The 24,126-nt window shown below is 42.1% G+C and overlaps 1 protein-coding gene across 2 annotated transcripts in view; it reads right to left on the reverse strand.

Annotated features, from left to right (window-relative positions):
• prex1 (phosphatidylinositol-3,4,5-trisphosphate-dependent Rac exchange factor 1) overlaps positions 1-24,126 on the reverse strand; it is an 83,238-nt gene that overhangs the window by 53,552 nt on the left and 5,560 nt on the right. For both annotated transcript variants that reach the window (XM_056385128.1, XM_056385127.1), the window contains exons 2-6: positions 10,917-10,982; positions 10,569-10,691; positions 4,123-4,227; positions 736-837; positions 210-371 (exon numbers count right to left, since the gene is read on the reverse strand). In XM_056385128.1, the coding sequence (XP_056241103.1) occupies positions 210-371; positions 736-837; positions 4,123-4,227; positions 10,569-10,691; positions 10,917-10,982 (558 nt within the window). The remainder of the gene's footprint in view (positions 1-209; positions 372-735; positions 838-4,122; positions 4,228-10,568; positions 10,692-10,916; positions 10,983-24,126) is intronic.

Genomic DNA, 24,126 nt, shown 5'->3' on the forward strand with positions numbered 1-24,126 from the left:
TATGGTTCTTCCTTTTCTCTGTTTGAGGAAACACTTTGCATTTCAGGATGCTCAAATAAAAGTGTTTCAATATCATTTTCACACTGTCTCTCTTTCCTCCAGTGGTTTTACCCTCTAAAATGTCACAGCCCTAACCCCAGTCTCCTCATGACTGGTGTCTCCCTGACCCTCTGTCTCATCCTCCCTGACTCTGTCCTCCTTGCTCTCACCTCCCAGCCCTCAATGTGGGACTGCAGCTGTTCCAGAGCCTCTAGTTTCTCCATCTGCCTCTTGGTCTCATTGATGTTGGAGCAGACCGCCTTCATGGCCTGTAGAGCCTCTTCCACAGCTGGATAGTCGGCGTGCTTTTTAGGGGTCCTCTTCAGCAGCTCCTACGTTTGGTGAAAGAGGAGGTGGACTGAGTTTTAAAAAGCATAAACAGGAGAATTTCCACAAACAGGCACAATAAAAAGAGGTCTTCTTTAATTAGTTCAGTCTTAGAGGGGCAGAAGTCTGTGACCTTTAGTAATAACAACTCGTTCTACACAAGTCCCAAGTCTGCCACCTCCTTGAAAAGCTAGCAGGTATAAAGTTTTTACTCCAAATGTCTGGCAAAAATAAATGGAATTTCAAAATAGGTCACATTATGATCTGCACTGTATCTGTGCAATTAGGCTTCTGGTGTTAGGTAACATGTTAGCTCAGTTTTCAAAGCTTATGACAGCAGCATGATGTCACTGCAGCAGTCCTAGGTACCTTCAGCAGCAGAGGGTACTTGCAGATCCTCTGAATGGGAGTGAGAAGGTAGCCCTCCAGGGGAATATCTGTGCTTTTCTTCCCCCCCAGCAGCATACAGTGCTGGAGAATAAAAACACAAACAGTATTACAATTATAATATGCGACATTCTGCATGTACAGTGCAAGTATGGAAATCAAAGGACATGAATACCAAGAAAACCTCTTTAACATTTCATCAGTAACTGCACGTTATACTTTTATTTATCAACACAGTAGGTTTAAAATGTTTCTGTACAAAAGAAAAACCAAAAAAGGTTAGAGATGAAAAAGTGCTTGTGAGTTCAGCTGCGTCTGGGCAAAAAGTGTTGGGCTTCCTGTAGGTAGATGAGTTTCCATAGTGGGTGAATCTCTGTGACGCTGAGTCAGGTTAGCATTGAAAAAATGAAATCTTTCTCCATTGGGTTTTGTTTTTTCAAAGTGCATTTGATCAGTTACAGATTATAGAAGAGTCCATTTACCTTTTCCACACCTACTATATAAAACCTTTCTAAAATGTTTATCATGTAACACAGCACCTGTGTGAAAAACCGTTTCAGAGCATTTGCAGGTGTTTTCGTTCCTGTCTCATGCCTCTTGTATTTTCTTCCAGTGATAAATAGACTTTAATTGACTATTGTTGTCATTTCCATTCAGTCACGGTCTGTTGCACCGGCAGCAGATCTACAACAGGTCCAGGTGCAGAACAATAATCTGTCTATGTCTGTGTGGAAGCAAAGGTCCATTAAAAGGTTATTAAACCTGAGATTGAGACGTGCTCAAAAAGTGTGTCTGCAATTCCTGCCACTTAAATCACATTCATATATTCAGTCTCTTTATATCAAATATAGTGTCATTTCCTGTCTTTTGTTTGAGCTGCGTGATTATTTTCTGCTTAGATTTTTTAGCAATTTTACCATGAAATTACTGTATAGAGAGCTAGTATTTTTACTTTCACCATGCATTTACTTATTCATTTCATGACATTGTTACTTGACCTCTGTGACTTCGGTGCACAACCTCAGTTTTTGGTAAGCACAAACCACAACAGCTGCTGTTGGTGGAAAAGCTTTAGTGCTTATGACCACATCCTGTCACCAAATCTTTGTTTGCCGATTCCAGGTTTCTTGATTAGGAGCAGATTAGTACATTCTGCTATGTTTTAGCCACATTTTGAGATTTAGATTGATGCAGCTGTATTTTTACATATATATAGTGTACTATGTATTATTTCTATTTTGGTATATTATGAACCCATAGATTATGTTGGTAGCACTTATTTTTTGTACAATGAAAGATGATTTTCCTTCTGCTTCTCTCACTTGAAAATAACAGCCAAGAGATTAAAACAAAAATGAGAATTGTCATTTTTATGGTAACGTGATTAAAGACAAAACTATATGGCTGAGACTATACTATACTATCAAATACTTCTTCTACTGTACCAGAGAAAAACCCTCCCAAATATTGATGTTTTTCAACAAAAGGATCACTGAGAAACCTCTAAAATGTCTCCTCTTTCCCCAGAAGATTTGGGATTTTAGAAACTAGCCCCCAGAACCAGTTGAGAGGAGGGGGATTCTTCAGAAGTGGGGGGGGGGGGGGGGGGGGGGTTACAGTTACACTTGTGGTTTCTTTTCGCCTTGAATTTTGCAGGAACACAGCCTGTCAGTGTGCTATAAGCTCATCGGATGGGATGAAAGATCAAAAGCAGCCATGCAGATAAACTACTTGAGTGTTCTCCAGTGGGAAAGAAGGCAGGAGATCAGAATAGAGCATTATAATCATATGGCAATTCCTTTCAGCTCCACACAGAGGAGGCGAGCATGGTGGGGGGGGATATGCAGCATTTTTGATGGAAAACAAAAAAAAAAAGCAAAAGCAAAAAATGCAACTTTGGAATTGCACAGATTCCTAATGTATTCATCTCTTCTCTCTCTCTCCCCTTCTCTCCCACATCCCCATTTCTGTCCAGATTTCCCTTTTCTTCCTTTCAGTATTATCTTCTGCTTATTTGTAATCTGCCAGCATGAAGCCAGAATTCCCTCCGCTCCTCATGCTGACCTCCTTTTGCTTTCCCTCCTCTCTTCTTCATCTTCAGTGCAATTAACACTTCATTTCTACGTACAATTTCAGAAGCTGCCTTCATCGCATGATTCAATTAGCATGGAAATTGTTTAATCGGGGGAAAAAATAAAAAAAATAAAAAATTTGTCTTGGAATTAACCACAGCTGAAATGAAGCCAACGGAAATGCCTATTATTCTGCATTTCATTACGATGACAGCGATTCGCGATGGTTACCGCTCTGAGAAATGAAAACCCTAACTTCATCTTACTGTACAGCCTCTGCATCACATATTTTCTTTGCTAACAACTTCTTTAATAGACAATACTTTGGGTATTTTCCAAATTTTAGAGAATCAATCTTGTTTCTGTTTTGCTGATGGTTGCTATACAAAACACAAGATCTCTTCCAATATTCGAGATTATACTGAGCAGGCCTGACAACTGCTTCAATACAAAACCAGATGTTGTGCAGTGATTTTATTTTGGAAGCATTAATGTCGCATAAGACCTAACCAATTAACCGCTGCATGACTGGGCTAGAAGAAGCAAAGAGGCCAAAGAACACAGCAACACTCTGATCCCTCTGCTTCCAGTCCTGTGGGTCAGAATAATGCCATTGAAGCAAACCATCAGGCAGCGACAAGCGCAGGGCCTCAGATCTCTTGGCCAGTATCAAAAAGGCTGCCAACACTCCACAGCTGGCTGGCCCAGAATCTGCTCCTGCAGATGATTTCATTGGTAGAGTCCCCACTCAAAGGCCCCCTTGCCATTCTAAGTTCATTGTCCAGGGTCCAAACATTTGAGTGTCAAAACACGGAAACAGCTGGTAGCGGAAACACTACAAGAGCGACACAGAAATGACCTTGATGCTGGTTGCATCCTGTCCGGGCAGGAAGAACCCCCTGACCTTGTTACAATTTATGCCCTTTATTCATGTGTTATAGTGGAAATGGAGGTGGTATGATGGGAAGTAAAAGGAGCAGAGGCATGGATTAACAACAGAAAAAAGAAGTAGTGAGTAGACTCACGGGAGGAAAGAAATATAGGTCAAAGGAAGAAGGCAGTAAAGATAACAGGAAGAAAATTAGGTGAGAGATTTATGTGGATAAACACTAGTCCAACCACCGACCAAGACTCATGTGACATGAAATGATGAAAACCTGTGGATTTTTTTGGAAATAATTAAGAGAAGAGATGTCAGAATCATAGTGAGAAGAGGAAGGAAGCTCATAAAAATGCAGAACACCGACTGATTCGATGGAGAAGGGGTGAAAAAGGCAAGATATGCAAGGCGTCTTACCAGCAGGTAGGTCCTGATGTTGGGGATCTTGTTCAGCTCCATGAGAAGTCGCAAAGCCTTTTCATGGTTACTGCAGTACTCGCCGTACACCGAGAAACTGTCCCTCTGCAAAACAGAAGAGAAAACACCCGGTTAACCACACTTTACCAGCTGGTTGGCAGCACTGGGGAAAAGACAGCTGGCGAGAGGAAGATTGACAGGGCACAGCAGAAACTGGGGAGACGGCTCCAATTACCACAGTGTCATGAGATCCAACTGTACTATAGCAAGGAAAGTGGTGGATAACTGCACCTCTATGACTGTCATTACTGATTATTAGTGGTAATACTTACAGTGGCCCTGAGAGCTAAACACACTGCAACTCAAGACAACACATGAAAACAGAAAAATCACAAAGTGATCAAGTGTGAGAGGCTGTAAGGACTCAAGAAGGTATAAAGTGAGGACTTTGTGACATATGACGTTACCTTGACGACACTAAAACATGTTGCATACATTTGTTTGGTTTGGTTTCTAGCTCTGTGATTATACACAGGGCTAACTTAACATTTGGTTTCGTCCTTACATGTTTGTTTGTTAACCGTTCTTCTTATCTCTATCTTATTATTTCTACAGTTTTATGAAGGTTGTTTACCATTTTTTTACGCTTCTGGGCGTCCCCTGGTAACCACGGTACACCACGGTGTTTAATGTCACAAGTTACGCTATGAATGTTGGGTAATTTCCTCAGGTAATTACAGAAAGTGTACATTGGGACTGGGCCTTGCTGTTCAACGCTTTGTGACTTTGGCAGTTAAAAGCATTGAGCAAGTGTCCCATGGAAACAACAAACCTGATGTTAAACCTGTTGTCAAATTGATGATGTTTTTTGAATTTGCATGTGTTTTCTAAAGTTGCAGTGCGTTGACCTCTCAGGGACATTACAAATAGTAGCAGCCATGACATCTGCTATGCCACTTTATCATCTGAGAGTCTAACTGCAACAATGATTAGAAGAAACTCCTGAAAGGATAATCAAATCATTGTGTACTTTTCATTGACATCACTAATCGCGCTTCTCTTCTTTCAGAGTAGTCCGCGTCATAAAAAAGTAAAGAGGTTGTCGACATGCAGCACTTTTTCTATTTCCTAGGTGACAGCATCACATTGCAACAGGAATTAACAACCCTACAACAATTACAGAAGCTTTTGTCAAGCTGCCATTTAGCTTTCTTTACAATATGTAATACAACACCTGAGCTACTGAATAAACTGTAGCTTGAAATGCATTATTCATGCAGAATACTGTAGACAACAATGTATACACGGTATCACAGCTGCAGTTGAATTTACACCCTGAAGCTTATCGAAGCCTGTTGTGTATTCTTGGCTATAGTGAAATAATTGGGATGTGAAACCATGTGCAGAGAGGAGCCGAAGACCTGAGGTCTAGAAACTGAAACCGTCATCTGAAACAACCTTGTAAGTGAAATCCAAAACTGCAGGTGCTCGGACACCACTTTCAACCTTAACCGAGATGCTGCTGCCTCAAGGCTTTGCATTTAAAATTGACCTGGGCCATAATACTACAAAAGGAACAAACAATATTCAGTCACTCAGATCAATCAAGCTCAAGAGATTCAGCCGTGAAATGATCGTCAACACCTGTAAAAACAAGAATGTAACCAAAGCCAGCATCCTGTACAGGGACGGATGTGCAATAGAATTAGATGTGCGGTTTTACTCCCACACACACACTAACGTAACTACATACAGTGCTGCCCGATGCATGTGTGCATGTGTCTGTTTTACAAGGTAACCCTGTTGTGGTACCTCAAGCAGCTAAACAAAGCTTACAGCTCTTTTTTTAGAGCTCTGCGTCTCTGCTCAATCCCCGTTCTGGTGACCAGAGGGAGCTGAAAATCTATTGTGTATGTGTAACGCAAGTGAGCAGCACAATGTGAATGGTGGCCAGTTTTCACCACACGGGCAGGCAGGAACACAAACACACCCAAAGCCACGTTTGGCTGGGGATCCCGGTCCAAAGCACCACTGGGAGGAACAGCTGGGCTGGCATATGGCGTGAAACCCCAGATTCTGTCAAACTGGGTTCATACCCTACACAGCGGAAGGGAGGGTGGATTTGTAAATGCACATGTAGCACTTCAGTCTATAAGTACAAATGAAGGTTAATTACTTGTATTCAACAGTCTGATGCTGCCAAAATCTTCTAAAGAACTAAACTGGTGTTTCTGAATGTTTCTGCCCTGCAACTTAAAATCATGTAAAGTATATTTAACAAAGTTCAATATAATAATAAGGACTGTTATTATATTATTGATTTCTGTTCATTTTAGAGTACAGTAGTATTACTGTAGCTTGTCATAAAACACAGGCTTCCTCATTTATTTCTCTGTTAGCTCAGCATCCTCAAAGCTCTCTAGCACAAACAGATGCAGGGTCATGTGATAATTAACTTTATTCTGGCTCTTTTGTAAAATGAAACATCATCTGACAACAAACTTTGTTGGCTGACCAAATGCCAAAAGGATGCATAACTTCTGAGCATTTTTTTTTTTTTTTTGTTATTTCTTGCAATGTTTATTAGAAATGTAAAAACTATATGGCATGCTTTATAAGGCAGCTGGCAGAAATGTATGTGCATGTAATGGAAAAACAGTATCATGGTCCCTACAAGACTTAATCTGGGCAGACTAAGCAACTTGCTATTCATGAAACCAGTAAAGTAAACAGAATATGTCTGTTCTCCCCTCTTATTTAACCAGGAGGGACAGCTAGCTACAACTACACTGAACATGCCAAGCCTGTGAAACCCAGCAGTAAACAGGATGACATGTTTCCATGCGTCAGTATCCCAAATAGTATCAAAGTGTCCCAAACAACTAAACTGTGTCAAGCTATTGTAAAATGAGAGCAGAAAAACAAAACAGCATTTACTGACATATAAATGTAGCCGCTGTGTATCAGTTTACACTAACAAGCTCCAGCATATGGTGGCACCTCAGTAGCTGAACCTGAAATAACCATTTCATCTCTCAGTCACCACCTGCAATTGAACCCTAACTGCTCACAAAGAAACAGCATGCCTCTTTTACAACCGAGGTGTTTCCCTTTCCGCAGGTGACAACAAGTTCACTGTCAATTCAGGCGCCCTTTAAGAAACTTAGAAGCCTTAGTAGGACCAAAATGTGAACCTTTAATTTCCACACAGTCAATTTTAAAGATTGGGACTCCTCTGAAAGACATCAGTTGTACCCAGAATAACTCCAAGACTTGGGCTGTCCCCTTTGATAAACACAAGTCTTTATTTGAATTCCTCGTCATTGGAATGTTATTCCGGAGGCAAGATGAGAGGGTAGTATCAAACACTGAGAGAGCCGAGGCATAATGGGTGTAGTTCAGAAAGTGCATAATGACATGACTGTTGCTTCGTGCACAGCGCTCACATATACACTCCAAGAAATAGAGCAAATATTGATGTCTCTGTTTTCTCCTCTAACAGGAGTCACTTTCTCACCTTTGCAGAGTTGGAATAATCCTAAACACATCCATGTGTGTGTGTTTTGTCTGAGGAAACAGACTCAGTAAGATAAATATTATATTGGTTTAAACTGCAAAATGCCCCATATTCATTAATATTGATGAAGAAGCATCTGGATAATTCTTGCAAAGAAGTTCGATAAAAAACAATTCTCGTCATGTTAATTCAAAATCAAAGACTGCTGCACTTTTTTGCCCCCCACCCCCCAGCCATATTGGCAACATCTGACTTTGAATAGCAATGAATCTTCCCATTTTTCTTCCCTAACTGTGAGTGGCAGACAGTCTTGCGGAACAATGCCGGGGGTTAATCAAATCCCAGTCATGGTTTTGACCTCTGGTCGAGGTCAAGGAGTACGGCTGGAGGGCGCCAGACGGTGCTAACCAATTGGTTGAGAAGTGTCAGTGTTGAAGAAGACAAAGGTCATGGGTAAGCGAGGGTAGTGTAATGGATATGCAGTAACAAAGGTGGTGTGTGTGGGAAGCTCAATACCTTAACAGAAAAGACGCACACAAACATGGTAGCACACACAATCGGACACACTCACACACACACACAAAAAGGTGGAGGAAAACATAAGCACAAACAAAGCAAGGCAAGGAAGTGAAAAAGAAATGTGTTTATATTTAGATTTGTTTGAAATTTATTTAATATTAATCATTTAAAGGAATAGCTCAACCTTTTGGGAAAGACAGTTATTCACTTTTCACACATTAATATAGTAAATATGAGGCTGATGCCAGCAGCCAGGAAATGGTGAAACAGTCCAAAGGTAACAAAATCTGCCTGTGAGCATATTACATTAATGTTATGTTATTTGTTTAATCGGTGCAAGAATCAAAGTGTATAAATCTCCAGCAGAGACTCCAGCAAGTGCATCGCCAACAAACAGTCCAGCATGTCACTCCTTATAAAAATGTTGTTTTTACACTTTGGTAAATGTAATTTGGTAAAATTAATAGTTTTTGGAGAGCAACGGAAGCCTGTGTCCCAGAGGAATAAGCTGCATCAGGCATTGGCTACGCAGGTAATAAGGTTTAAGGAGATAAGTTGATTGTTTTGGTCTTTTTATGGGATTTGTTGACATCCATCAAGAAAAATGCCAAACCCAATCTGGTTGCAGTTTTTCAAATGTGAAGAATTTCTGCTTTTATCTTTTTAGATCTTTTTACATTAATCAAATATTGTTGGGTTTTGGTTTTTGCACAAAACCAGCAACGTGAACTAGCAACTAGCCATTAGTTACAGCCATAAAACATAAACTGTGGAGTCTATGACCATTGTAAACATTAATTTAAAAAATAGTATTAATACATTTTAAATAGAATATATAGCCTGTTTTATGTATATTATTTACCTGACATCAAAACCATATAAATATAGCTGTCCAACATTATTACTTAAATGTGCTATATTACAGATACGAGTTTTGCTTTATCACTATGACTCATCATGAACTGATATCAGTACTATCTTGAGTCACAGAGTTTTATTTCCTGTCATAAAAGAACGGCAGACTGAGATTATGAAGAGACCGAAGCTGTTCTTAAGCGAATCCGTTCACCTGCAGCTTCCCAATTACCTGTCCAGTCTGACCACAGAGCAGTGGAAAAAAAAACACCATGTGGAGCTCCTTTAATCAATTCTCCGCCCTGACACTTGGCCTGACAGACTGAATGACCATGACGGCTCGCACATGTGTGAAGGTACAATTTGATGAGCCAATTCAACAGCTATCCCCCAGATGTGATTAAATGTCATTCATGCCACAAGCAGGTAGTGGATAGATTATTATTGATCGTGTCATTTCACTTCGAAGAGGTGGTGCGGTTCACAAAATGGCATGCTGGTTGGATTTTTAGCTATAAAAACATTTGTCAGAGGCAGAAATAGTGTCGGTGGTTGAGTTTAGCAGTAGAGCCAAGGATTCACAGGTTTGTGGTTCTAATATTAAATTTGAGCCAGGTGGAAAAAAGACGGCAAGGGGCAGAAACTTGTGGATTTCTTGGCGATGCAATGACATTTTTTTTCTACCTCGGAGAAACTAAATCTCCAGTCGGCTTATACTGCCCTCCTACAACACTATTCTGTAGGCCGATAACCTTGTGAAACTGAAGTGAAGAAAGTTTATCAGAGAGAGACAAACAGAAAGAGAGAGTGAGAGAGAAAGGGAGGGAGAGAGAGAGAGAAGAGAGAGAGAGAGAGGGAGAGGGAGAGAGAGAGAGAGAGAGAGAGAGAGAGAGAGAGAGAGAGAGAGAGAGAGAGAGCTTGAGATTGAGTGCTACCAGCAGAAGCATTGTCCTCTCGCCGAGTGACACACCATCTCTTCCTCCCCGGACACAGACCCTTCTTTGTTTGTCCCCTGGGGCCAAACGAGTTCAAACAGAGGGGAGCGGAGGGGGTGGAGGTGGAGGGGGTCGCAGAGCAGAGAGGAATCTTTGGATGGAGGGATGGAGGGGCAAAAGACGGAGATGGCAGAGACAGTGACTTGCACAGACTGATGAAGAGGGATGGAGGGAAGAGAGAGTCTTTTTGCCTGACAGGATGCAGGCCTGTTTGGAAAAAGGAGGAAAAGGAAAGGGGTGGAGGTAGTCTGTGAGAGAGAGAGCGTGCGTGTGCGTGTGTGTGTGCTTGTGAATGGGGAGTCCAGGAGATGGGAGGGGTGTGTATGTGAGAAAGAGAGAATTAAGGGGTATTTTCACAGCAGGCTTTGCACGCTTTCCCTGCATCTGTGGTTACGGGTAACCCATGAAAAGAGTTTGTGTGTGTGTGTGTGTGTGTGTGTGTCTGTGTGTGTGTCTGTGGGTTTTTGCATGGAAGAGGAATTCACGCATGCATGCGTCCCCACATGCATGTCCATGTGCTTGTATATGCACGTGACCGTCTGCTGTTTTATGTTACTTACAAACTGCAGGAAAACGCATCCCAGTGCATGCTGAGGCTGGGGTTCGGGCTGCAGACTGGTCTCCACGGCAGCCAACACTTCCTTGTGCAACTCCAGGATGTCCTCAATATTTGAAAACAGAATCTATAAACAGAGGGATGATGTAAAGGGATACAGAGGAAGGAAGAGATTAAGGGGCAGGGTGGAAGGAAGAGAAGGAAAAGAGCAAGGAAGTCACAAACAGATGGACAAAGATGTGGGGAAAAAAGGTCAATCAGTCAGTAAATGTTTTATCTCAGCATCGAAAAGTCAATCATTTTATATATGTTTTGACTTGTAGGATTTATCTTGTGGCTGCACTGGTCATACCTTGACATGTTCAGGTGACAGACACTGTTGGTCATCGGCGGTTTGTCTGATTCTGTGCAAAAAGGCCTAGGGAGGAAACAGAAACAAAGCAGGGTCAAAAAAAGAAGCGCTGTGATTTATTCTTGATGAGGCATGAGCCTGAAGTTCAGTGAACATCTAGGAGGAAGTAAGCAGCATATAGAGATCCTAAACCATTTCATGTGCACACCAAACTGCAGTTCCTCCAATGACCACCTGAGGCTGTCTTAAAAAAACGAGTCAATCCACATAGACTCCCACGTTAAAATGCCCTTCACAACTTTACAGCAGAAATAAACATGTTTACAGCCTGGTACAAAGTCTCAGTAGCTAAATTCCCTCTTCATAACAATGGTGCAGGCGGTGAATTTTAATATAAACTAACCCATTTAAAATTTATTAGGGCTTAAAATTGTGCATAAATTTGGGCGTGGCTGCTTTGAGTGACAGCTGGGTGCTGTCACAGTCTATTAGCTGTCTGCTCGGCGTCACCTCAGCTAATTTGAGTCATTGAACGTGACCTTTAGGCCATGTTTGCAGTGTTTGGATGATTTTTTAAATCAGATAAATAATATGCCTAGCTGTGCGGCTAATTGACAGAACGTGAGGAAGTCTGTGCCCCTGTTTTTGAGGTGAGTGAAATTCTAGCATTATCTTACTTATATGTTAGCAGTAATTAGAAGGTTTTGAGGTAGCCTTCGAGCAAGATGCTCGGCAGTGCTAATGATGCTAATCGTAGCGTAGGCTTGCCACACACGCCCCACCTCAAGCTAACTCACTGTGAGCTTCAACACTGCTCTTCAGACACCTGTGGTTGACGTCACTGAGGCTTAATGTACAATGTGTGGTGCACAGAGTGGTCTGGAAGTGGAAGTCCAGGTTCCCTCTGCTGATTATTTCAAAGGTTGTGTGTGTGTGTGTACTCTTTGTTTTGAGGAAACAGATTCATACAGTACACAGTGATTCTGTCACGTCTCTCTGCATGAGCATAAACACACAAGCCCTTGAGCAACAGACCGTCACACGCACACTCACATACTTCACAGAATATTGCCAGACAAGACACGTGAGAGTTGTTTCACTATCCCTTAGGTACCACGCTGTTTTCCACTATATGACAAGACATGTGCTTTTCACTGTCTTGTGACACTTAAAGCTCACTGTATGGATCCTCTGCAGTGGAAGCTAACGCACCTGAGCGTTCAGCTGTAAGACATCAGCCAAAATAACCGCTTCATTGTTGCAGCGTCTCCACACACCACTTCAGCAAAAGACGGCTGTAATAGGCTCATGTCAAGTTCAGCTTTGCGTGTGTGCACAGTTTTGTCTGTGCGTGTGTGTGTACATGCCTGCCAATCACAATCCTGAATAAGAAAAAGAATGGTAAAGAAAAGGGAAGTGAATCTGCAAAGTTTCTTTTATTCTGTCTTCCCCATTTCTGTCTGAGGCACTGTGTCTGACAGGCTTTACCTGCCTCAGTCTGACGGTTTGCCTCATCTCCAGATGCCAATACAGTCTTGAATAGAAAAAAGGCTAAAGGAGAGGAGATATGTATCCCCAAACCACCAAATAAAACCCTCCTCCTAAAGCCCTCTTCATCTGGCTGGCTCCTGCTGTTGTGTCTGCCTGCATTTCAGTGCGTCAAGTCTGAAAACTGATAGCTTGCCATGTGGATGACGGGTATTACAAAGGAAAAAGGAAAAAAAAAGAATGTACAATGATTCTGAAAAATTCAGTTTTCCCAGCGGTACGTCTAGGTTGATTTACACCTGACACTTCAAAGCTACAATGATGAAACAAGCAGCACCATGACCTGCAGACACACCACCTGCACGCTCAGGTAAAAAAGGTCAGTGGTTCTAGGAGCTTCTAGCCACGCAGATAGTTTTGGATCCTAAGATATTTGTCTCTGAGATTTCTCCCTCCAGTCAAAAACAAAGGAGATCAATGGGATTTTGTTTTTGGCGCTCACAGCACTGAAAAGTCAGATTTGAAAAATGTTTACAGCATTGTGTCTTTACAGAAACAATGTCGATATCTGTGTCAATACGTAACCTGAGTTTGAGGAATGAAAACATGTTTTAAACCTCTTTTTATTAGGGTGGAACAATTAATCAAAATGTTATTTAAATCACATATCCAAATTACAGGAGCTTTTTTTTTTTTTTTTGATTAAGATAAAATGTGTGACAACATACCATAAATGAAACATTGTGGTGCTACAGAGATGCCCCCGGTCTACAAATCATATTCCCCAGATATAAAGGTACACCTTTAGTACAAGCCCCAACAGAAATCACATCATCGTCGCTTCTTCTTTCAGTGGAACTGAAAAACAAAAACAACCATTTCAACTTAAACCGTGACTCATATTGCAATCACAATATCTGCCAAAATAATGATGATTTCATGATTTGATTTTTCTTTGCACATCATTCAGCCCTCGTTTAAAAAAAAAAACAACAACCTGTAAAAAATAAAAAATATAGTCTGAAGTTATAAAAGTTTTCCAATTTAAGTAAAAAAAACTGGAAAAGTAAAAAAACTGATTTGACCAGGCATTAGATGCAAACTATTGATACTTAACATTTTTCAAGACTTTTTGGATTCTACTTATATAAAAAAAATCCACTTTAGCAAATTTCCATGGAACTACTTCCTACCAAATACTGCCCATTGAAACTGTTGACGCTGCGTTATGTGGAGCACCCAGAGGAACCAAAACTCTCTGCGTGGCTGCGTACCACAAGAATCTAAAGGTAAGAATGAGAATGTACAGTATTCATGTGTAATTTGGGTGTTCCTTTACAAGAAACACTTGCATGCTCTACGCAGACCCACATTACATCGGTCTAATACGCGTGTTACTTAGTCAGTCATTCGCCTATAATGAAAGACTGACACTTGTAATCACACATTTGCTCTAAAGATAGAAGCCCAGCCAACCGGCAGTCAGGCAGCAATCATATCATTTCCTCAGAGACCAAACACTTTGGGAGGACTGCCCCCCCCCGTGTTTTTTTCCTTCTTTACTAGCTTTTGCGTAGGTTGTTACCAAAATAGAAAGCAAAGGTCCTTAGCAGTGAGCTGCGACCTCCCTAATTAAGACCAGTATTAAAGAGAAGCAGTAGTTGTCGTGTTCTTGACTGGTTTTGGGAGGGAGCTGATTGTGCTTGAGGCGTACACTAATTAAATCTCCCATATGGCAACTTGTACCGTGTCCACACTGGAGAAGTTACTCATGTGAGAGATTGCTCCCTGGCAGAGGAGACGAGAAGAGGCAGGAAACAAGGCTTTTCCTCCGTGGCTTTCAGATGAAGGAAAGCAGGGTGAGGGCAGGAGATGGCAAAGGGGGGGGGGGGCAACGGATGAAAACAAAAAAGAGGAAGAGACGGAGGGTGAAGAGAACAATTAAAGTATCCAGACTTCGGAGTCATTCCTTATTGACATCTTAAGACAGCTAGCATCCATGCAGGATTCACTCCTGAAACAAAATGTGCCACACAGATGTTGTGACAGGGGGATCAGCAGGGAGTGATGGTGGGAAGGATCAACAAAGAGCTCCTTTCAGTCCAGGTCTCGCCTCATTCACACCCAGGGTTGTATTGGCTGTCTTCATTGTTCCATCACAAAGCAGACAGGTTTATTTGGAGAGAAAATTGGAAGCTTTCACTGTCCACCATCATGACCGAGACACTGGCTGCAGCAGAGCCAGAGCAGACGACAGCACGGAGCATAAAACTGGGCATGCACACCAAGCGTGTCTGAATTTTACAGTGGGGACTGTAATATTTTGAGAGCCTGATGAGAATCAACAACAGTAAATGGCCCCAAAAGAAGGTACAATGGGTATAATTGGACGGATGCTGACGTCTGATGGACAGCAGTTCATTCAGCTTTAGAAAGCAAAGCATCATAATTGGACAAACTGCAGTCTTGTTTGAGTCTCATATTGAGCTTTTTCTTGAGTCATTTATAGCAATGACAACCAATCAAGGTAACGCCCTGCGAAGAAAATAGACAAGCCAGTCATACTTAGCAGAAGTTAAGCCTCAATTATACAGATGCAGACAGCTGCAAACACCATGAATGTGTAGCTGTTGTTATTATGCTACTTTTCAGTCCTCTTGGAGGAAGCATGCACAGTTGGTGCCCTTGTAGGGTAGGGAACTTGCAGACAGTCACAACAAATTGGAGGGTACACGGAGGTCTGCACAGAGTCTCACGTACACACTCTGACGATGAAATGATTGTCGCTCAGACCCTGGTGGACCCTCACATACTCGGACTTCCTCCACAGCCTTAGTTTATAACTTGGCGAGATTACTGCTTACCAATACTCACACGCAACGACCAGTACTTCTATGTGACCGCTATTAACAAGTCCTGATTGGCTTTATTATTTGGTAGTATGAACAAAGTGCCAAAATAGTTTCCCACTGTGGTTTGGATAACATAAAAGAAGCAGATATAGTTGCACCATCAGATAACCCCCAGCATATTACAAGTCATGCATCATTTGCATGGAGAGGGCAGTACCTCAGAGCACTGCCATCGCGCACTGACATTAAGATACGAGATGAATATTGAAATAGCCATCCTTTCCACAGTATGCGGCTAAGCCAGATGTTATTGGAAAAGAAAAATCAATCGTGAAAAACAAACACAGTAGTCATGACAAACACTGTAACTCCACTCTACCCCACCGGACACAGTTGTTGAGCTCATTACTTCTTAATCGACTCGCTGAGAGGCAGCAGGACGGTGCGGACGCTCCCTGTTTACTTTCATATCTCCATCCTAGGTGACCTTTCCGCCTCTTTTCTGACATCAGCACGTCGTCATTAGCGAGCCCAGGGTGTGTAATCGTGTTAAGTGTAGGATCAGACAATTGATGAATAATATTTACATGAATGATGAATTACAATAACTCTCACTATCTTGATCAAAATGGACCGATTCGTCTTTCTGTCATTGTGTGAAATCTGATTCAGCCACAAATCAGCTCTTGACTCACGCCGACTGTGAATTTGATGGAGATGAACTAAGAGATGATGATGTTTTGAAAGCTCATTAAATCATAGATCTCCGTGGATAAGACACAACTATATGCTGCTGTCTTCCAGGTTGCCCTCAGCAGCTCACATTAGACTGTGTGCATCAGATGCGTACTCACTCTCCAGTACCTAAAAATAGTGATGACATTAATCAATGTGTTAATAATAGTTTGTCAGAGGGGACACAAATTTATTTTTTGGTACCCTTCGATAATAATGAGTCACAGTGGCTGTGGGTGGGGGGGGGGGGCTCAGCTGCTGCTCAGAGCACAGCAGGGATATTGCACGTGATGGTCTCTTGCCACAGGGGTGATGGGCTTTTAGGGGAAAACTGCTCATGATGCAATCCCACAGGACACTAGCAACAAAACCAGGAAGCTCCTTGATCGACCACAAAGTAGCTGCCAAGTCCAACACTAATGCAGAATTACACCACTGATATTTCGGAATGGTAAAGCCAGGAAAGTCATAATGCACATACTGCACAAAGGAAATAGAAGGAAGTCAAACTAAAAAATATCCCAAATTCTAAGTGACATGCTCCCAAAGGCCTGATGAACTGACATTTGTCAGAGGAAAGTAATTAAACATATTTTTTGAATAGGTTATACATTATTTCTAAATGATAAAAGTTACATTTACAGAATTATGGAAAGCCTCATAATCTTGAACATTTTGCTGAATATTTTAACAGTTAACCGTAATGATTTCCCTGTTTCAGGAGACAGGATCTACCCGTTTTACTTTTGCACCTGCCATTCACTTTTATGTTTTCAGTTTTCATTGAAGCAATGTAAAGATAAAGTCTTGTTTAAGCGTACTCTAGTTGTTGATGAGCCGATGGTCTCTAGTGCGCGATAATTCTTCTACATGATTTCCTACTTACTCACCCTCAAAAGTCTGTTCCCCTTAATTCCATTCATAACAGTAATACCTGCAGCAGTGCACTATTAAATCCTGACAGCAATATGCAGGTATCAGCAAAATGTCACTGCTCATTAAAATTTCTTGGCTGGCTCTCTCTGCGTGTCAAGTGCATGGACCTGACAAAAGTCATGAAGCAGGTTGTTAAATGTATTTACATTTCATTATATAAATGGTCTCTAGACTAAAGCTAAAAATGTCTAAACAAGCTGTTTACTCCAGAAGCCAAACACATGAAGATCCTGGCTCTGGCCCTGGCCCTGGCCCTGGCTCTGGCCCTGGCCCTGGCCCTGGCTCTGGCCCTGGCTCTGGCCCTGGCCCTGGCTCTGGCCCTGGCTCTGGCCCTGGCCCTATGCAGAAAAAAAAGGTTATATTTTTAACAGGTTAACTGGTCTAATTTAAACCCTATGATACAGTTCCCAGAAACAAGGCTGTGAGCTTTTTATAAGCACATCAGCTTTTTGTTAGCATTTTCACAACCCCACACACCCCCTTCCTCTACCCTCATTTACAAACTGTGAAACAAGCGAGTTCTTACACTTGAATCATCGAGAGATTTTTCTGGACCCACAGTTTGGCCCAAGAGTACGGTGAGTTTATTGAAGTGTGAAACCTCCTGTCGAAAGTTTGCAGTTCAGAAAAAAGTCCTTTCAGAAAAGAAAAGTTTTTGTGGTGAAAGTATGCATTGTTATAAGCTCATTTAAAGGTGCTACTGCATGATGACAAATAGCCTGGCAGGACATGTCCCAAAGTTGGACATCAGATGCAGATAGCCAGTGTACAGTTATGTCTTGGATTCATGTGGCCCAATCTATCCACACTTTCATGCCAAATCACATTCCCACCTCAAATAACTAAAGAAACTCACCAGAGGCTGAACTCAAGTGGACAGAGTGTGAAACTGCTCTGACAGCAGTTCATGTCAAAGCTAGAAAGAAACTGAATGGGCACGAGACCAATTTACGCAAAGTTGGGGGATCCCATCAAGCTGAGTCAATGTCCACTTTATTGCAACTGCTTATGTGCAAGAAAAAACAAGAAAAAAAAAGCCCCAAACTGCAACAGAAGTGTGCACACACAGGTCTCTGCTGTTGTGTTTGAGTGTGTTTCCTGCAAACAGGAAGTGAAACCCAGTGCAATCACACAGAACAAAAGCCAACACTTTTTTAAACACCTAAATCGTTGACAAGAATTTTTGTTTCTTTTCAACAGATAGGCAGCAGTTCAACTCAGCAGGGAAGGAAACAAACAGTCTGCAGAGCGAAGCGGTGCCTCTCCACACAAAAGCAGCAGATGTCATTTCTGGACAGGAAGCGTGGCTTTTGTGAAAAGGAAGTGTATGACATGTTGGACTGGCCGGTGTTTCTACTGCATTCTAAGTAAAGTCTGACAGTTTTGTATGAGCGTGCAACCAGACTGTAACAAACAAATAAGTCACATTGTGAAGTATACACTTGGATGTGATTTAAATTGTAGACTTCGTGGCACAGCAGCCACACTGCAATGAGACTGTGCTGTCTACGCTTTAAGGCACCAACAATTACAAAATGACAAGTGGGAAGATCAGGCTATTTATTGCTATCAAAAGGAACAAACAGAAATGCAAAGTCGCCGTCTTCATTATTTACTCCGTTACCGATTTACCGTACTTGACAGGCCTGAAAAAAACATAATATGTCTAACCTGACATCCATCATCACTGGCCACCCCAGACAGTGTGATCACTGTTTAACACCAATAACTGGTCTTGTGTCACATGAGGCATCCGGCATCATCTCATATGACCAACAGCCAAAGGGTCAGATGTGGGTTGGTTGGGGGCAAGGGGGGGTGCTAAATGTTGAGGTTTATCAGAGCGAAGAGGGGCCAGACAGTAAGGTGTGAAGATTCAGACGGACCATATGCTGGTGTGGGCTCAGTGTTCGCTCCAGTGGACAGTGAGTAAGAGGCCTGCTGCCTTCACGTCTGCCTTGTCTGCTTGTGAACCCAGTTTTCTACCTGCGGCTAGGCCAACCAAGTAACATGACCAAAGATTAGATTCACTTTCTGTGAGTCAAAGACTTCACTTTGGGCCTAGAAAACTTTTAATTGACTGGCGGAGAGTTCATAAAAGTACAAAAACAGGCCGCAGTGAAGTTAAATAACCTGACTGTGAAAAAAACAGTTCATATACAAAGGTTCAAATCTTAACAATTAGAAATAATTTCTTAACACAAAAAATTCTATGTTGTCATAATATAGAGCAGAGAACCAGAAAGGAAATAACTAGAGAGAAGTAAGGAAATGTCATAATTGTCAAACTGAGTCAGGTTTCAACATGAGAGTAAGTCAGATGTACAGTCAGGGTCCAAGCCATCGGCGCTGCCGTCACACTGCTGCCAGCGGATGTTGCCTCAAGGGTCACTCACAGTGAAGAGCAGCAGATCCTTTTAATTCGTATGTTTACCTTCAGCAAAGGTTATCCGTATTAAACTGGGATTAATGGGAAAATGAATTTCTGTGAGAACATGATCAGTTGGCGCCTTGACTGGTGGTTTGGGAGCCGTGGCGGTGTTGTACTAGATTGCATTTTACTGGAAGCTCATTCTGTGATGTAGAGAAGAAAAAGGAAGAGAGTGTCAAAAAATATTATGTCTCGAATTACGAGACAAACTGAAGAAATAATGAGGGTTGATGAAAAAACTGCACATTTTAAAAATATTTATTTACTAGAATTACGAACATTTCTCTGCATGTTGCTTATTGCTTATTCCTGTTGGTCATAAGAGGAAGTGCAAATTTATAATATACAGGAGATCAGCAGAAAGATAATTTGTCATTGTCTTTCGGAGCAGGTTGTTCTCATTCTGACAGCTTAAAAAACTGGGCCATTTTTCTGTTTGCCCATGGCTACCATCAGCATTCAGCAACAATGCTGGGCCATCTCACTCAATTCAGATATCTCACAAGAGATCCCGTAGATCAAGAACAAGCTCTAACACTTGTCAAGGTTTTTCCAGCCAGGCCCTGAGAGCTTCTTTTCAATTCGCTTCGGTTCCCACACCTACTGAAACAACGCTCAGGCAGAATCACAGATCCACATATTCAGGACCTTTTCTATGCGAGTTCTCAGGTCACCAGCCTCGAACCCTCTACCCCTCCTCATCCAAGAGAAAACAACAACAAGCTAAAAACAATGCGTCCATTAAGGGTCTCTCTTTCTGGAGAGAGGATTTGGGTAGCCAGCCACAAAGGGGGACAGGGCAGTTTTGGAGAGGGGATGGGGGACATTTTGGGGTCGACATGGCATGAAATTGAATAAATAAATGAAGAAATCCCCTCTTTGTGGTGTGAGTGCAGCAGAGCCAGAGAATGGCCCGTGGCGTTGCCACAATGAGGGACCCCAGTAAACTTTAGCAAACTTCTTTCTCTCTGAAGCCGTAATTCACATCTCTCCCAAACCCTCTGAAAACTCCCTCAGCTCCCCGTTCATCCTCCAACCAGTCCCTCGCTGTCTTCCAAGAGAAACCCTTTTTGGCAGAGCCAATCACCAAAACACAAAGTCTTCTTTGAGACTTGTCCAGTTTTTTTCCTCCCCCTCTCACTCACTTCCGCTTTGAAGAACTTTAAACTCCAAGGCTTTTTGAGTTGCTCACATGGGCGGAAACTAAACACTACAGGGGATGAGACAGTGGCTCGATCACAGAGGACAGGCAGACAGCACTGGGGCAGGAACTTCCTGTTTCGGACTGCCTACTCACCGGCTCTGTTGCATTAATGAATGGATGATGCACATGATCAATATGTGAAATACAAATGTTCAATGACACTTAGCAAGCCTTTTCAGCCCATTCAGATGTTGCCTTCAAAATGTTTCACTACTTTAAGAATTATCATTTCCCAGCATGCCTTTTTTTCCATGCCAGGTTGGCGTGAAGCATTTAAAACTGCGGGCTGGGGCATTTTCACCTTCTCATTTTGTTCGTTGCTCCCTCTCGTTCGCAGTGGATGCTTGTAATTAATGTGCTATAAATATCATTTATGATATCTCCACTTTCTCGGGTTGTTAGGCAGCTTCTGTCACACGATTACAGATTCACTCTCAGTTCTGTCTCTCATTACATATACAGTATATAGGAAGAAAATACAGAGAAGCATACAACACTCGTTCTCACTCACTCCCCCTGTGACAATGAGTACAGAAATAGATAGTGAAGCACATATGTGTGGAAGATATGTTGTTTCCCCATTTATACACAGAGTGTTAACAGCCTGCAATTCAGATTAGCACATCTGCTTCCACCTGTAAACCTTTTAAAACGGTCTCCACTGCCAAATTGACATATTCTCTTCACGGGGAATGTTCAGCTTTCATCTCAGCTAAATAGTCACCTAATTTCATCCCTACCAGCGCTGACACTCAACGCATTTTGTCTGCGAGTCCTTTTTTCCAAGTGGCTCTCCTGTTGACGGGTGACATGTGGTGATCTGGAGATAACATCATGGAGCAGATTGCAGTGGCCATCTGGACGTTTGACGTGTGTTTTTCGGTGCTGACAGACGTAGGGATCACAGTCTGGATCAGAGTGCAGGGAGTGTGGTGCTGAGTGAGCCATCAGAGACCCGTGAAGCATCCAACAAACCAAAAGGCCAGCGACAGAAAAAGATGCGACACAGCTGATCGTTTAAACTGAACTCAGACAGCGATTTCCTTCATTTTCCATCATATCTGTACACGTGTGTGTCAGAGCAAAAACAGGTGTTTGCTTTCCTATGCGTTAACACAACCATGCACAATATTAAACATGCCACACCTGGCATTCAGCTGGGCGGACACAAACACTATCATGTGTACAGACAGAGAGAAAACGATGGTAAAGAAACAAATTAGTATTTCCACACTACACAATAATGGTCATTTGGCAAAGCAGTGGGGAAGATCATAGCGAGCACCCACTGGTTCTCACTCAAACAGTATTTACCGACATGATAGAGAACACTGTTTAATGGACAGACAGACAGAGAGACGGCAGCTAGTTAAAGCCCTTTGTGTCTGAATTTTTTTTTCTAGCTCTGAAACCACTGATGCAACTGACCTACATTCATCCAACTTCTCATTTTGGCAGCCACAAATGCAACTAACACTCATCTTAGTTTCTACCTCTGAAAGTGATGCTTTCAGGACCATTCTGATTCACGAGCAAAAGTCTATCAGAAAGAAAACAGAGTGCGGAAGCTAAATTGTGAAACTGAAATTAGAAGAGGAAAAGAGACAACAGTCTTGGTAAATCCCCAATAAAACAAGGGCTCCATTCACTTCACAAGTTTTTTAGTTTTTTTCTGTTGCATATCTGTCGTGTAAAAGCTCATGTCAATCACAGCTGACTCCAACCCTTTATGTCAAAATGTTGCACCATTCCCTAAAAGGTTTCCTGTCAGCATGTGAGAACAAAATCATCACAGTAACAGCTCAAGCATGTATGACTCAAGCCTTTCATCGTGCCATGTTAGTTGGCAAAAATGTCATCACATTGAATGAGCGCCAAAATAAAAGCCCTTCAGCAACCAGGCCCAAGAATTTATCAGCAGCTGTCATGAGCAGTTATAACACACAGTCAGCAGCCTCTTTAACTCGTGCGGTTTAACAACATAAACGGGTAAAGATCTGCACTAATTGGTAAAGTGAAATCGTTTGGCTTAGCGCTAATGTTTAACAAAGTGACAATCTTGACAAGAAATTTGTTTTCAACTCTGTAAATGTTCTTTGTAGTTGTGGCAATTAGCAGAAGAGTTAATCCAGCAATGTTCAGTCTTCCAACCACTTTTACATCCCCACCACTCACTCAGGGGGGTCACACACACACACAGCGAACTCTGACACATTTTCATTCACTTTTAGCCACAACACATATATCGAGTCTTTCAGAGGAAATGGGAATTCAACATTGACATTAAAGAGTAAACCTGAGCTTTCAGACCAAAGTAATGGTCACCAATTTTATTTGAAGGACTTTAAAAATACATTTGAAAACTGTCTCCGTACCATGGAACAAAAAAACAATAGAAGACCTACTAAGGAGTGTGCTGGGTAGTGTGTAATGTGTGTGCGACACTCCTTCTTTGTCCCATTGTGTCATGTGAACAGCCTCCTGACTGGACAGCATACAGGCCAGGCATTTACACCGACCCGCCCTGATCGAGCCAGACTTCAACAGCTTAGTAATCTAACCTGGGCTTCATCAAACATACCATGCCTCACTCTCTAAACTCGAGAAGCTTTGTGCAAAGGTGTTCTATGGTTGTCTGTTTTTGTTCAGTGTTTTCCTATCGAGAAAATGACCTCTGCCCCCTGAAAGAAACCACACATCTGGTTGTATTTGGGAAAGCAAACAAACATTGTAAGCCACAGTCCTTACACCAAGTAGGAAGCTCCGAGGAGAAAGACTATGCCAAGACATTCTGCAGGTATCCATCCATCCTATTCATGTACTCCAAAACCGTGCTGCACAGCTACTGCAACCAGTATCTGCCCTGAGAGAGTACTTGTGCCAACTTTGTCTGGGTCATGATCTCCAAAGGGACATTAGAGAGCTCATGTAGCCGTGCTTTTACAATTCAGGCCAGGTCAGCCATTGTATCGTATATCAGCCTGTTGAAAAAGCACTTTGCACAGCTTTTCACACGCAGTGATGGAGCCTCTTATTGGATGTTTGCTCTAGTCATAAAAAAAAAATGCCCTGGACAGTGCATCTGAAAATTGCCTCAGGCTGCATTCTTGACATTGCACAGTCTGATATCTGACACAGAGAAATCAGTGAGCTGATTTAATGCCCGTTTGACCACTGGTTCATTCACACACTCCTGAATAGATCCACTTGTTTGACTGTGTAAGCACTAACAGAGACCTACTCACAGAAAGTAAATTCATTCATTTTGACCAAAAGGCAATTTCACCAAGTTCCAAAAACATCCATCCATACTGATCAAGTAACACGACTTTTACCCTTTGCTAATTCACGACTAAGAATCCTCAAACATCTCTTGTGGAAGGAAATGAGGGGGGGGGGGTTTGACATCATGCCTCTGGGTGTTACAGTGGTTTAGACTTGTTAACTTGAATTCTTAAAATTCCTGCTGCAGTCCTATGCCTCGAAGAAATGGCTTATCAACACACATGACTAAAAAAAGCACTAATATTAAGTTGGAAACTGGCATTTACCCCCATTTATGCA

This window comes from Seriola aureovittata, chromosome 9, assembly GCF_021018895.1.
Source record: "Seriola aureovittata isolate HTS-2021-v1 ecotype China chromosome 9, ASM2101889v1, whole genome shotgun sequence".
NCBI classification, from domain to species: domain Eukaryota; kingdom Metazoa; phylum Chordata; class Actinopteri; order Carangiformes; family Carangidae; genus Seriola; species Seriola aureovittata.